Genomic DNA, 16,149 nt, shown 5'->3' with positions numbered 1-16,149 from the left:
GAGTACTGAAAAATCTAATTGTGAAATTACTTCAAGTTCAATAGTTAATAACTCAGATTTTAAGCTTCCAAAATATTGGTTCCCAACTTTACATTGCATAAACTTAGATAATGGGCCATGCAATTAATACAATTTTGTGATGACACGTCAAGTAACCAATAACATTTTCATAATCTTGTTTCATTTAATCAATGTGATACCCTCACTGAGACGATTTGATTGTGGGGATTAGCGTGAAACAGTGAGGGACTAAGTTTGGATACTGCTGAGTATGCGCATCCATGTATTTTCTTATGGCAGATTTTTCAAATAAAGTTTTGACCAGGGGAATGTAGATGTATGAGTACTTTATTCAATAAGAATTCTACTTTAAAAAGATACTGAATTCATTATTAAATAAAATAAACATTAATGTCCATAGTTGCTCTCAAGCACACTATTGTTTTCTAGCTCAGATACCATGCTTCCAGTCCAAAATGTTACAGCTAATGTTACATTACTACTTGGACCAATATTTAGGATTAGTCACCAGACGGCCAATAATGACATTAGATTAGATTACTTACAGTGTGGAAACAGGCCCTTCGGCCCAACAAGTCCACACCGACCCGCCGAAGCGCAACCCACCCATACCCCTACATATACCCCTTACCTAACACTACGGGCAATTTAGCATGGCCAATTCACCTGACCCGCACATCTTTAGACTGTGGGAGGAAACCGGAGCACCCGGAGGAAACCCACGCAGACACGGGGAGAACGTGCAAACTCCACACAGTCAGTCGCCTGAGGCGGGAATTGAACCCAGGTCCCTGGCGCTGTGAGGCAGCAGTGCTAACCACTGTGCCACCGTGCCGCCCTAAACTTCAGTCCAGACAGACAAAGTTGTAACATTAATTCACATGATTTGCGATTACCATTGTCTTTAATAGCTAATGGAAAGCTGTAATTAATTACTAAATGCTTGTAGAAAGGTGATGGTGCAGGACATATGTCCCAAGAAGTCATATTGCGAATTACTCAATATTTCCCTGGTTTTTGTGCTGTGCAACAAACTGCACAAATAACATGTACATCGTTCAGCTCCCTATGAACAAAGTTGTTCACATCAGAAGTTCAGTTTTTCTCATTTAATCCACAAAGGACTGGCTCATAGGGCTGTATGATTAAACAACCGATTTTACAGAATCTAGCAAAACACATTTCTTGTTTGGTACACAGCTTAAGCAGCTTTAAACCTATTCAAAAACCTTTGGTAGGATCGGCAAAACCAGATAATTATAGAAAAAAAACATGTATTTTTAGAAGATTTCCCCACAACTAAGGAAAATCCAAACCATTCCTTTTTATAGGATTTAACATTTTAAAATCCTCTTTGCATTCTCTCTATTGATAAAGAATTTGAATTTTCATCACCTTTTCACATTAATAAAGAAAATTAATTTATCTTGCTGACACTGAAATACATTCTTATGTGCCGAAAAATGATTAAATACACAAAGGATGGTAGTACCACTGAATGTTTCAATAAAAATGTGTAGTCCTTGCAAATAAGTTTCTTGCAAATGTTTCAACAGGTTCATTAACACCATCAACTGCTCCTATGTTTATAAAGTTGCTAACATTGCTGAGAAATTGAGAAGTTGATCCAGTTCACTCTGGTTTAAAGATTATTTTGAACTTCAGAAAACAAAAAATTGTGTTGGTCTTAAACTGTATTATACCCACATATTTTTCAACAAAACTAAATTCAAGAAAGGCTGAGATCTAGATTAAACCTTAGTTTGAAAAATTCATAACTATGATATAGAAGAGTATAAACTTTTATACTTGTTGCTCTACATCACTTTTCAGTTATTCCTTCCAAGGACCTGCTGAGACCAAATCACGTAGGTTTATTATTTCAACTGCACAGTTGAAGGAATTCAGTTATGTCCTAAAATTAAAATCTTATTTTGTTGATTGCCTTTTACTTCTGTTCACTTTATTCTCCCTATCAACTTGATTCCAGAAGTCTCTGTACTCATTCTTTTAACTAAATACGCATGTTTGAGATATATCAATTTGTTTAAAAAGGAGTTAAAAAAAAACAAAGCTGGTACATTTTGTAATTTAAAATTCATTTGACTATATTCAGCAAGACATTAGGATATGATATTCCTGTTTAAACAAAATATATTAGCAAGATTGGGATGGAAGAGTAGTTAATAAATTACATTAAAAAGCTGTGAAAAATACCTTGATAATTACAATTTAGCTCATGAATAGTGCACCACAACTTGACGACTCAATATCCTTTGGAGTAAATACATTTATTCAGCTCAGAAGATTGAGAGCGCAAAACAACAAAGGATAAGCTTCCCAAAAGGGTCTTGACCAATTAAGGTCCAAGGGTAGGTTAATAAAGTGCACAGGACTGTGGACTTTATAAACAGAAGCATAGGCTGGAAATCATGATAAAACTATACAATAAAAAAGGTTGAGCCTTCAACTGGAGTATCAGAATTGAAGAACTGTATCCAATTCTGAATACATTCTGGGAAAGATGCAAAGACATTCACAAGAATGATTCTATAGATTAGTAAACTCAGTTATGTGAAATAGGTTTGAGAAGTTGAGGCTGCTGTCCTTGGAGAAGGCAAAATTAAGAGATTTGATAAAAATACCCTGAATCACAAAAGAAATGGATAAAGTAAAAATTGTACCCTTTGGTAGAAGGATCAAAGCAAAGGTACATCAATGTATGGTGACTTAAATTGATAAGCAAAGCAATGAGAAGGAAAACCTTTTTTATGCAGCTATTTAAAATGAATTACTTCCTTATACCTGTGCATCACTAATGGGGAACAGTTAGCTCAGTTGGCTAGACTGCTAGTTTGCAACACTGAGTGGTGCCAACAGCATGGATTCAATTCCCATACTTGCTGGGGTTACACATGAAGGACCACTTGAAGCATGGTGGCCGTCTTGGTTAAACCACCACTCAGCTCTAATTGGAGGGAAACCTTCAGGTCCAGCAAGACTTTGAGACTTCAAATATCGCTGGCAAGGTCAGTATTTATTCTTCATCCCTAATTGCCTTTGTGATGGTAAGACCCTTCTTGAACCACTGCAATCTATCTGGTCCATGAACATCAACCCAGTAATAGTAAGGGAGTTCCAGGATTTTGACACACCTCCACAAAGTGGTATAGTTCTAAGTGAGGATTATGCGCAACTTGGAAGGAGTGTGTGTTAAGAGTTCCTATGCCCTGGTCCTTGTCTTTGCAGGTGGCAGAAGTCTAAGATTTGTAAAATGCTGTCACAAAAGGACTTTGGTGAGTTGCCACAGTTCATGTTCACGGTTGCCACTACACGTTAGTAGTGAAAAGTGTTTCTTCAGTGCCATTGGAGCTGAACTAGCCCATGCAAGACGACAGTATTCCAATATGCTTCTGAACTGTAGGTGGATGAGAAGCTTTGATAAGACAGTTATTTACCCCAGATGTGCTCTTACAGGCATAGTATTCTTCCTACTAGTTGAGCTGTGCATCTGGTAAATGGTGGTGGTTTGGATCTGAAATGCACTTCCTGGGAGTACACTGGAGACGGATTCAGTAGGGGTTTTCAAGAGACAATGAAGAAAAAACTGGCAGGACTGTAGAAGAAAAAAAGTGAGGAATGGAACTAGCTAAGTTGATCTTGCTGAGAACTGGCATGGACATTGTGGCATTTCAGTAGCCATTTCACATGAAATTAGAAAACTGGAATTAAATACCGACTTTAGAATTAGATAACTTGCAAAGTACATGCAACCTCTATTTCTGAATAAAGTTGTTTCATTCATTCCATTGTGATATTAAACAGTTATTTTGCTCTGCTGACCTGCAAGAAATTGAATGCCCCCGGATAGGGTGGAATCTTATAGGTGGAATGTGGGAGGTTTACATTCCCATCCCTTACCATTCAGGGATGATTTACATTGTCATCCCCTATTCAGAAATCATAAAGAACATTATAGTTTGAATTGACTACTCCCTGCAGTTAAATAAAAATGCAGTTTACACCAGATCTGGCCATGAAGGGATAATTTGCATTACATTGTTTCTGGAAGTGAGGTGGTCACTGCATTGTATCTTGAGTGGCATGTAACTGTGAGGGAGTCACTGAAGGTTGCCTTGTGAGCATTATTAACTGTGATGTAAAAATTTTGTATAAAGGAAGGACTTCAGAGCGCGCTTCCCTGGACATACCTCAAGCATGGTGAGGTGCATTCAGAGTTTCTCCAAAGCTTGTATTGTACTGTGCTTAATAAAATTTGGTTATTGTTCACTGAAGTTGGCATGTTGCAGTAGCATCAAGTGCCTAAGAACCTCAAGAAAAAAAAACTCATCATGAGCCATTACTTTCCCTCATTGAATAGCAATAAATTAGATAATTGCTCTAGAGAGCCCTGACCAATCTGCTGATGGCTACTCAAAGCCAGTGAAATGTGAAAATTGTCTACCAAAAACATAAGATAACACATCAACAGCAACAAACATAGGTCAACTCCTGCCAACTTCCATGCTCAGGCAACAAAGTAACAATACTCAGGGAAGTGTAGCTTTCTCAGGTGCATGGTTATTTTTACATTTGTAAATTAATTTACAATCAGACACTAAGAACATGAGAACAAAATAAACCTTACCACGGAAAGAATTTTCTTTGCATGTGCACTGGTAGCATTTTTAATGAAAGAACAAAGCATCGAGATTGAACAGCCTTTTAAAGGGCTATTAACTTTAGACCAACTTTAAAGCTTCCAGCTACATAGTAACACAAAAGGATGAATATTGTTTTGAGGCTTCAAGCAGATTGATCAGGTTTCCAGTAATTATTTCAATTGTAACCTTTAAAATTTTAAAAACAGAACAAATGCATTTGGTTTCATGGCAAATGAGAGTGTAAGGGGAAAAAGTGGGTGGTCATCAAGATCAAATGCATACCACTTCTTAGCTATACTGTCAGTGTCATACAGCATGGAAACAGCCCCTATAGCATAATTTGTCCATGCTGACCAGGTTCCCTCTCCCAAACTGGATAAGAGAAGGTTGTATTCAGCTCCAGATGGTATACGGCCAACAGGGAGTCCAGAAAATGGGTAATAACCTTGAAGGAGACCTGTATCTAACTCAATCATCGCAAACAACGTGGTTTGTATTATTCCTCTTGGAGGATATAAATACTGGCTTGGAGAATTTATTGCCTCTTTTGTCAATTGTGCTGCACATACACATCAGAGGACAGAATTTTAACATATCATGCAAAAGGTGTTACCTCTGATGGTGCAGCTATAATAAAGTGCGACGGTATGAGCGATGGGATGTGGCAACAACTTAAAAGTAATTTTCTACTTTACAAATGCTATATCTGTTTAACTTGTCAGAGCATGAGAAAATTTAGTGTTATTAATTCAGATGGCTAAAAGCTTGGTCTAAAGAATGCCTTAAAAGAAAGATGATGAGAAAATTCCAGAGCAAGGGCACAGTCACCAATGGTGGAACAAATAAAACAAAGATGCTAGAGAAGTCAGGATTAAATGAATGCAAATAACTTGGAAGATTCTGGAAATAGGGTGGAAAAAGTCCACAAAGAAATTTAAAAACAAGGATAAAAATTTTAAAATCAAGCTTCTGCTTGACCAGGAGTCAATTCAGGTCTGTTATCAGATGGTGGCAGCTGAATGGGAACTGATGAGTTGGGAAATAGGTAAAGTGTAGGATGACCTGAAGGTGACGATGTTAACTGTGGAAGGCCAACCAGTAATGTGCTGCACTAGAGAAGTTTAATGGGAACCATGGCTTGTATTTCCATTTCAGCAACAGAACATGAGGCAAGAATTAAAGTTGGGCAATATGGACAGGCCTTCTGCTGCTGTAATTGTATAGTCAGAAGTTAATCTCAGGGACAAATACATCACAGTCTGGTTTCGTTTGAGACAGTTACCAAAGAGAGAAAGGGGTCAAGACGGGAAAATTGAATTGTTCTGGGGACTAAAAACAACGGCTTCAGTATTTAATTAGAAGAAATTTCTGATCTAATACTAGATTTTGACAAGCAGTCTGATAATCGAGTATTGGATGTTAGGTAAGCAATTGGTTAAGTAAGCCACAGTACAGGAGTCGAGACATTGGTGAAGTAACTCTGGGTGTCATCAGCATGCATGTAAAAACTAATTGATGCTTATCATTTAGTCAAGCTGGTAAATATTGGAAAGAATAGTGGTGCATAGTTGGAAGAAAAGGCAATGAGGACAAACGTTACAACTAGATAGAACCCTCAATTATTCTAGGAGCAGAGAAACACGTGAACAAACCATACCAGGAACATTCAATCCCTTCAAAACTATTCTACCACAGACAATGAATCACCACCTCAATAATTAACATTTTACCAAAGACAAGTCGATCATGCATAGAATTTCTGTGAGAAAGTGAGGACTGCAGATGCCAGCGACTCAATCGAAAAGTGTGGTGCTGGAAAAGCACAGCAGGTCAGGCAGCATCCAAGAAGCAGGACAGTAGACGTTACGGGCACAAGCTCTTCATCTGGAATGAGGCAAGTTGAAAGGGACTGAGAGATAAATGGAAGGGTGGGGCTGGGGTGGGAAGGTGATAGGTGGATGCAGGTGGAGTAGAGAGTGTGATAGGTTGGTGGGGAGGGTGGAGCAGGTAAGTAGGAAGGAAGATAGACAGGTGGGACAGGTCAAGAGGGTAGTGTTGAATTGGAGGGTTCAATCTGGGATGAAGTTGGTGTGGGGGGGGGGTGTGGAATTTGTAAACTAATGAAGTTGATGTTGTGTGGTTGATGGATCCCAAGGTGGAAGATGAGGCACTCTTCCTTCGGTCATCAGGTGGTTTGGATTTAGCAGGACAAAAAAACCCTACTGCCCTGTGGCCGATCACTTCAACTCCCCCTCCTACACCACCAAGTACATGCTGGCCCTGGGCCTCCTCCACCGCCAAATCTAATCCACACAAATGGAGGAAGAATGCCTCATCTTCTGCCTTGGGACCCTTCGACCAGATGGCATCAACATTGACTTCACTAGTTTCCAAATCTCCCCTTGCTCCATCTCATCCCAGATCCAGTCCTCTAATGTGGCAGTGCCCTCTTGACCTGTCCCACATGTCCATCTTCCTTCCCACCTATCATAATCAATTATGCCTGAAGCGTCGATTCTTAGCTCCTTGGATGCTGCCTGACCTGCTGTGCTTTTCCAGCGCCATACACAGAATTTTTGTGGACAAAGGATAGAGTACCAGACATAATGTGACAGTACATGAAGTTCTAATAGGTATTTCAAGAAACTTAACAAGGAATATCAAATTGTTGCAGTAGTTTGAGGTTTTTGTGACAACACATTTAAAAATCAAAACCTAAAGATATTTAGTTCTGACAATGTTGCAGCTAAGCTCCTCTTAAATGGAAATTCTCATTACACTTAATATTTAATCTGTTAAAAAAATGTAAATGCTCATGATTGCATTTCACCACCCTTCCCAAACTGCTGAGATACTAAAAAGTGGCTCTCTTTTACTTTGTGATGGTAAGTGTTCCACGCTGAGTGTCAATATAAAGTTTTTTTAGCCATATTCCAGAACAGAAAAAGATTAGATTGTTACTTCTCTGAAAGTGTTATATTTTATCCACAGTTCCTGGGGAAAGTAGGGCTTAAATTCCCTCAATTAACATTCCAATTCTGAACCTTCCCAGCAACTTAATACACTGTAAAACAATTTTAATGAGAAAAAGAAGTTCAACTTGTAATTATTTGTAACAAGTCAGAAAGTCAATACCTCTTCTTGCATAACTTAAGTCTACATCTTTAAAATGCAGCATTACGACATCTGCAGATTTAAAAATGATACTTTCAACAATATCTTCACGCTTTGGTCCCAGTTCTCGTGAACTGGATTCAATATTCTTTCGGTGAGCAGCATCAAGCACCAAGTCACACTGGAAAAACAAATTTCAAAAAGAAGAAATCGCGATAAGAAAAAACCTTGACAAACAACAGCATAGTATTGTTCATTTCCAAAGTATCATGCTTATGATGAAATTAATAATACTTCAAAAAAAAAAGGTTCTGCACAATGTAAATGGTAGAAATAGGAAATTTAATCAAGTGAAAATATCCAAATACATCTTTAAAACAAAATTAATTCTCTAGTTGTATTCTAATAGCATTCATCCAGAATAACCCTGATATTCCCCAACATAGCATCCAACTGCATTTTCAATGATTGTCTTTAACACTACCTGCAAATTCATCCTTCATTGATCATTCTTTGAGTGAAGAAATCCCCATTAACTATCCTTACGTTTCTTCCCTAGCTTGAACAGCATTATTAATAAAAAGCTGTCCTTAAGGTATGCACGTTACCAGAAAACCCAGCACATTATAGTCTAGCAATAAATGAAGTTGAATTTTGATGATGAGCCATCCTAAGCCATTTCAGAGGACAGGTTAAAAGTCACCCACAATATTCAGATCGGAGAGGTGGATATAGGACAAATCATACAAGGCAAGTTTTGTTCTCTAAACAATCTGTAGCCTTCCTAGATATCAGTGATGCAGATGCATCTGTTTTATGGCCATCTGGCAGTTATATGATTACTGTTACTAACATTGACCTTTCTACTCAAGACTTAACTAAAAACAAATACTTCTTCTACAGTCATGGTATGAGTTCATGAGATCAGATCTCCACATTGTCCGTTGTTCCCATTCTAATTCAACAGTTAGGTGTGGGAGTGAAAACATTTTTCCAATATTGTCTCAGGATCAAACTGGCAGCTACCATCTTTGCTTACGTTGGCCATTCTTACACAATTACTAAACCTGTTCTGACATTGTACAGCTGTCAGTAAACCAGTGGAGTTGACATGAACTACTATTACTCCTACTTTTCATAACATCTACATCATTTCAAATTATGCTTACTGTTCCAAGGAGCTGATCCTTTCCTGCCATTATTTCAAGCATCCAAATCTCCATTAAGGCTTCAAATTGGAGATCATGCCAATGGTGCACCAGAAGGTCTCCTCCTTCCTAGGAGTTTGACTGCAGTTTAATATTCACGCTGAATTTCCACAAATTAAAATGCCCCTTGTCACAATAATGACAATTTATACACAGCACTTATTCCCCTACTGGGGATCCTTCCCAGTAGTGAGCTTAGGGACAGAATTGATATTCTAGTTATGTTATTCCAACGTTTGGAAATGGGACAAGGTTAGAGCAGTAGGCAGTTCTACACTGTAGCAAGAAAGCCATATCCTACATAATTAAATTTAACTTTTAAAAAGTCTGCAAAGGATAAGCTGGTACATAGATAATGAATCAAACTTTACTGATTGCCATAAACATTTGATGGATTTCTACATTTCAATCTGTTTCCATATCATTTTATTCTTCATTTGAAGTCATGCTGATGTACAATAAATATTAATTTCACTGGCCACAGGATGTTAAATATGACACAATAAAACACTACAAAACAACATTTCCACCTGGTGGATTCCAAATAACAGTTGGAGTGTTTAACTGTCTGTAACTGAGAATGCACTGATTCACTGAGAACCAAATCATAAACAACACCTACTCAACAGTTAGATGTAAGAAAAGTGGCAAACTTGTTGGCAAGTTAGTTTCAAGTACAAACAATAATTTAGATTGTTACTACAAATTGAGTACTTGACATTGAGTTATTAGAAATATACAAATATACTGCAGGTAAACAATATTGTTTTAATAGTTCATAACTGACCTCAAATTTATAAAATATTAAATACTGGACAAGGCATTATCTTGGTGTAGACAACTCGTCAAAGTCCCACGTTAATATCTCATCATGCAAATGGGTTACATTAAACTATAGGAGAAAGTGAGGACTGCAGATGCTGGAGATCAGAGCTGAAAAAATGTGTTGTTGGAAAAGCGCAGGTGCTCAGGCAGCATCCAAGGAGTAGGAGAATCAATGTTTCGGGCATGAGCCCTGAAGAAAGGCTCATGCCCGAAACATTGATTCTCCTGCTCCTTGGATGCTGCCTGACCTGCTGTGCTTTTCCAGCAACATAGTTTAATGTAGCTGAAAATGTATTATGATAATGTATAATTTAAGAATCATCTTGCTTACCTTGGGACTGTAGGTCTTAAAAACACCTTCATATATTCCACCATTTTTCACCTTTAGTTCACATTTTGCACCCTGTAAGGTTGGACATAACAAATGAAGTCAGATAGATTAAGTTGCACCTTTGCAGTCAAATTCTGTTGTTAACAATTTTCAAAATTCTTGTTGTAATATTTTTGAATGCCATTACGGTAATTTCAATTTCAGAGCAACAATCTTCAAGCAAACATTTTCTCAAAGAAACCTATTTAATTCCAACATACTTTGTAATCTATTAGAGCTGAAAGAAAAGGAACAAAGAAGTAATTACAAAATAATTCAGATAATGATATATAAATTATGAAGGAAAATTGTCTCCATTTGCAAGGCTGGCAGACAGAGGAGGGATCTGTCCAAGTTGCAGAGTTTGTGGGTAAATTTGAAACTGTACTTCAATTTAGCAAAGATGAATAGTTAGTATTTTTGCGCTTTACTTGTTGTTCGATTGCTATGAAAATACAGGTGGTCGGATGTAATTTTTCAATGTTTCGTAAATGAAACCGGAGTCAAAATTTCTTTGTTAACCACTGCTAGAGTATGCGAAGTTCAGCATTAAGTGGTGTTGCTGCCTTGAAACTACTTTCATTTTGTAGCTTTAAGTCCTCTGTAACTATTTTATTATGGCAAGATGATCAAGATTGTACATCTGTGCCTGACCTGGGTACATGTGCTCCAGCGGATTCAATCAAGTTAGGTATCAAATGACAATCCTACATTACTCCTGCTATCATATATTAGGCTAGTAAAACAGGAACAAATCAGGCAGATGAACAAATGGTCCACAGAACAATATGTAAAAAGGGAAAGGGTTTTGATCTCTGGAGTACTGACATCAAGTCCCAGCACAGTTAGAAGGCTCAGCAAATGGGAGCTTCAGTTAAAAATAACCCAATTCCAAGTTCCTTATAGGAAAGTAAACAGAACAAATGATTCAAATTTGTAAATTCTGCTGTGAGCCAGCTAACAGCCTGCCAACCATAAAATCACAGTGGGGCACATCTGACAAACTCTTGATATTTCAATCGGTAATGGAAGGGCCATCAAGTCATTGTTAAATTCCAACCATAGCATCCAATACATCTAACTGACAGATGGAGGATTGAATTAAGATCACAATGTCTTATTGCCACAGCGTTTCCTCCTGATTCCCGAGAAAGAAAATGGCACCGAATATTGGGTTCCGAGATACACGCATCAAAGTAGTGACATTGGCACCAAATTGACCAATTAACCGACATTAGGTAATGGCAGAAATGTGATTCACACAATCATGGGTCAAACTTTCACCCCTGAAATGCAAGGAGAATTTGGGGTAGAAGTGATTTTATCAATTCACTAACCTGAAATGCTTCTGAGAATTTATGGTGAAAATAGATTCTAAGACCCACCTGAATAATGTGCCCCCAAAATGATCACAGATTTTCATTTCTTGATTACGCACAGGAGTATGCTGCAGTATCATTAATTTAGGCTGTTTTTGTTTTCTTTGACTGTAATTAAGGCTCGCAATACAGCCACACTACCTAATCTTTGCCCAATGACCATAAGTCCTTTTAAAAATATATTTTGATATGTAAGTGGGCAAGACAAATTCTGCAAGCATATGGTGGGGAGCTAAGAACATTGTACATGGAAAAAAAGTGAAAGGTTGTTACATAGAACATAGAAAAATACAGCGCAGTACAGGCCCTTCGGCCCTCGATGTTGCGCCGACCAAATCCTACCTAACCTACACTAGCCCAATAACTTCCATATGCCTATCCAATGCCTGCTTAAATGACCATAAAGAGGGAGAGTTCACCACTGCTACTGGCAGGGCATTCCATGAACTCACAACCCGCTGCGTAAAGAATCTACCCCTAACATCTGTCCTATACCTATCACCCCTTAATTTAAAGCTGTGTCCCCGAGTAACAGCTGACTCCATTAGCGGTAAAAGGTTCTCAGTGTCTACCCTATCTAAACCCCTAATCATCTTATATACCTCTATCAAATCTCCCCTAAACCTTCTTTTCTCCAATGAGAACAGGTCCAAGTGCCTCAGCCTTTCCTCATACGATCTTCCTACCAAGCCAGGCAACATCCTGGTAAACCTCCTCTGCACTCGTTCCAATGCCTCCACATCCTTCCTATAGTATGGCGACCAAAACTGCACACAATACTCCAGATGAGGCCGCACCAGAGTCTGATACAACTGCAACATGACCTCAGGACTCCGGAACTCAATTCCTCTACCAATAAAGCCCAGTACACCATATGCCTTCCTCACAGCACTATTTACCTGGGTGGCAACTTTCAGAGATCTGTGTACATGGACACCAAGATCCCTCTGCTCATCCACACTACCAAGTAGCCTACCATTAGCCCAGTAATCCATCTTCTTGTTACTCCTACCAAAGTGAATGACTTCACACTTAGCTACATTGAATTCCATCTGCCACCTTTCTGCCCAGCTCTGCAACCTATCTATATCCCGCTGTAACCTGCCACATCCTTCTTCACTGTCCACAACTCCACCGACCTTTGTGTCATCCGCAAACTTGCTCACCCAGCTTTCAAGCCCCTCCTCTAGATCATTTATAAAGATGACAAACAGCAACGGTCCCAAAACAGATCCCTGTGGTACACCGCTAGTAACTGCACTCCAAGATGAACCTAGTCCATCAACTACTACCCTCTGTCTCCTTCCAGCCAGCCAATTCCTAATCCACACAGAATGGACAGAATTTTCTTATCCCTGGAGGAGAAAGGAAGAAGATTAACAGAAAAGTGGCTTGAGATAAAGGAAACAGGGATTGAAGAGCATTGAAATATTTATTTTGCAATGTTTTACACATTTGCAAATAAAGTTGGTTAATTACCATATGCTGCAGCCTTAAAATCTTTGCATCAAGTAGGGCCAGATGAGGGACTGAATATTCATAGTTGGATATATTTTTAAAGAGCCGACAAACCAGATTTTTACCAGGGTCAGAGGGTGCCTGAACATAAGGTGCTGACATTGCAACACCTTTCTATTTCCCCCTGACACCCTGAAAAAAAAATCACAGCCACACAAAGCCATCTTTCTTGAACACTTCCTGTGGCAAAATCCCAGGAGCAGCAGGGAATATTAGCTAGCCAGTTATGGGCCTCAAATTGACCAAGTGAATGGGTTTGCCCAATGACTATAAGTCCTTTTAAAAATATATTTTGATATGTAAGTGGGCAAGACAACAACTTCAAGCATACTGGAAGGAGCTAAGAACATTGTACATGGGAAAAAAAAAGTGAAAGGTGAACTTGGGTTATGAGCAAAATTCCAACAGTAACAAGGCATGATGCCATCAGCCACCATGACCAAATTTACATTCACTCCTGTAGGATTTATATTTTCTAATACAAGCTAAGAAAAACTAGCAACTACTTTTTGTTTGAACAAAGGAGATTAGTAGATTAGGTAAACAGGATAGCAACAGTTCTGACTAAGTGACAAATCTGAAAACCACAGAAATTGACACCACATTAAATGCAAGGCACTCAGAATAAAGAGCAAAGGAAATGCCACCAAAGTATGACAGGCGATTTAAGCAGAGTCCATCTCAACATACAAAAACAGCTTCTGAAGAGATTACTTGAAAACATATATAGAAACAGGCCAACTTCGTGGAACTCAGATTACTGCTCTCAAGAATGTTAGGTGATTGACTATGCTAAATTGCGCCGAGTGTCCAGGGATGTGCAGGTAAGGTGGGTTAACCATGGGAAATGCAGGGTTACAGAGATGGGGTGGGTCAGGATGGAATGCTCTTCAGAGGTTCAGTGTGGACTCAATGGTCTGAATGGCCTGCTTCCACACTATTGGGAACCTATGACCTGTGAATGTCAGCCTCTTTCCAAGTTGTAAATTCAATATGCTTTTATCAATCTACATAAAGGGGATGAATATCCAACAAAAATACCCAAAAAGTGTTTACAGATGACCCACAACTGGACTATACGACTATATGTTGGGCAAACAATAATATTTGGTGGTGGGAAATGCCAAATTGCCAGTTAATTCTTTGATATTGGTTTTGGGATGGGAGCTGTAATGCATGGCAAACATTTTCATCCCACCCCTCATTTGTAACACAGAAAAAAATGGTAGTGAGCTACATTCTTGAATCACTACTATACATAATGTAGGCAGAGTGTGTTTTCCTTCAGTGGCTTGAAGCAACTGTGAGGCTTTCTATGCAATTTTAGGGGTAGTTTAGTGTCAATAACATTGCAGTGGATCTAGGATGACACTACGCTGTGTAAGATCTGCAGATTTCTTTTCCTGAAAATAGATGGGGAATTGATCTAAATTGATAATTACTAACCATTCTTAATGATACCAAACTTTTATTCCTGATTAATCAAATCTATATTACATGAATTTTTGGCATCCTCCTAAATAAGAAAATAATTTGAGCATCAGAACAAAAGAGCAGCACTTAAGTTTATGAATACCTACTTATGCAGCATAGCGAACTGTGCATTCTGAGTACATAAATAGCAGATATAATTCAAATAAACATGAAGTGGTGCATTTTGGGCAAAAGAACATTTTAAAAATTGTGAACAGTAACAGATCAGGACTACAGGCACAGAGATGTAAATTTCCATCAAGTTCATTGAAAGTGAAGAGAGTCCACAAAAAGGAAAATTAAATTCTAGGTTCAATCATAACATATAGCCACCTTTCCTTGCAGTCCAACCTATCCATTCCAGCTATTAATTTTGTACATTCTTGACTTGCCTCCAGTGCATTTATATCCTTTATTGCATAAAAGGCAATACTATACACAGTACTCCAGATGTGGTCTCACCAATTCCAGGTCCCTGAAGCACTACCTTCCCCGAAATTTATGTTCAATTTTCCAAACTATAAACAATTACATTCTAGAGATTTTCTAATCAATATGATCAGAAATGTTATTATAAATTTCTGCAGCAAGTGAGACTTGAACCCAGACCTCATGGTTAGGATGTAAGGACACTAAATTGGACTCCAATGGCTCTTAACATTTGCATTGCTGCTAGCTTTCCAAATTACTTGTTGCATCTGCATACTAACCTTTTGCAATTCATGTACTTGGACACCAAGATCTGTCTGCATTTCAGAAGGGAAACATTTAAAAGGCACCAGAGGGACAGATTTTCCCATAGATAGGGTGGTTTGTATATGGAATGAACTACCAGAGGAAGTGGTAGGTACAGGTATAGTTACATTTAAAAGATATTTGGACAGGCACGTGAATTGGATTGGTTTAGAAGGATATGGGTCCATCACAGGCAAACGGGATTAATTTAGATTGGGAAACCTGGTCAACATGGATGAGTTGTGCCTAAGGGTCTGTTTCCATGCTGTGCAAATCTATATCCATGGAAATAATTCAATTACGAGAGCGTAAACTAAACATCTAAAAAGGTTCCCAGATCAAAGGCGGGTTCTGGCACAAATGCAATTAGGGCTCACTTGTGGCACAATGGTAGTGTCCTTACCCCAGACAAGGATGTCTGAGTTCAAGTTCCAACTACTCCAGAGATGTGCAATAAATGGTGATTCAATTAAAAAAGGAATATTGAATATAGAAGAAATGAAAGCACAGTTTGTTGATTTTGTATTGTTTAGGTGACAATGCAAATTCCTCATACAATCCTTGTATCACTTTATGAAAAGACACTAATGCCATGAAAGGACAAATATTTAGTAAAATCAGACCAAGGCAACATATTACAGCTGTGAAGCTCAAAAGTTTGTTTTCCTTCACAATAAAAAAAGACTAAAGTTGGGAGGGAGTGAAAAATTTCAAACTTTTGCAAGATTTGGGTCAAAAGACCCTGCATTAATGCAATGCTTTTCATTTCCTCACTGTGACCCATGGTGATTTATTTTTGAAATGTAAATTACATTGTCAAATGTATCGCCCAATATTTCTGG

At 38.3% G+C, this 16,149-nt stretch overlaps 1 protein-coding gene across 4 annotated transcripts in view; it reads right to left on the bottom strand.

Moving 5' to 3' along the window:
• Positions 1 to 16,149, bottom strand: part of atxn2 (ataxin 2) — a 103,847-nt gene that overhangs the window by 53,402 nt on the left and 34,296 nt on the right. For all 4 annotated transcript variants that reach the window (XM_060843608.1, XM_060843605.1, XM_060843606.1 and 1 more), the window contains 2 exons: positions 10,164 to 10,235; positions 7,821 to 7,980 (listed from right to left, as the gene is read on the bottom strand). In XM_060843608.1, coding sequence (XP_060699591.1) covers positions 7,821 to 7,980; positions 10,164 to 10,235 — 232 coding nt within the window. The remainder of the gene's footprint in view (positions 1 to 7,820; positions 7,981 to 10,163; positions 10,236 to 16,149) is intronic.

This window comes from Hemiscyllium ocellatum, chromosome 24, assembly GCF_020745735.1.
Source record: "Hemiscyllium ocellatum isolate sHemOce1 chromosome 24, sHemOce1.pat.X.cur, whole genome shotgun sequence".
NCBI lineage: Eukaryota > Metazoa > Chordata > Chondrichthyes > Orectolobiformes > Hemiscylliidae > Hemiscyllium > Hemiscyllium ocellatum.
Note: the sequence above shows the minus strand (reverse complement) of the source record. Positions and strands in the feature narration are given on the sequence as shown.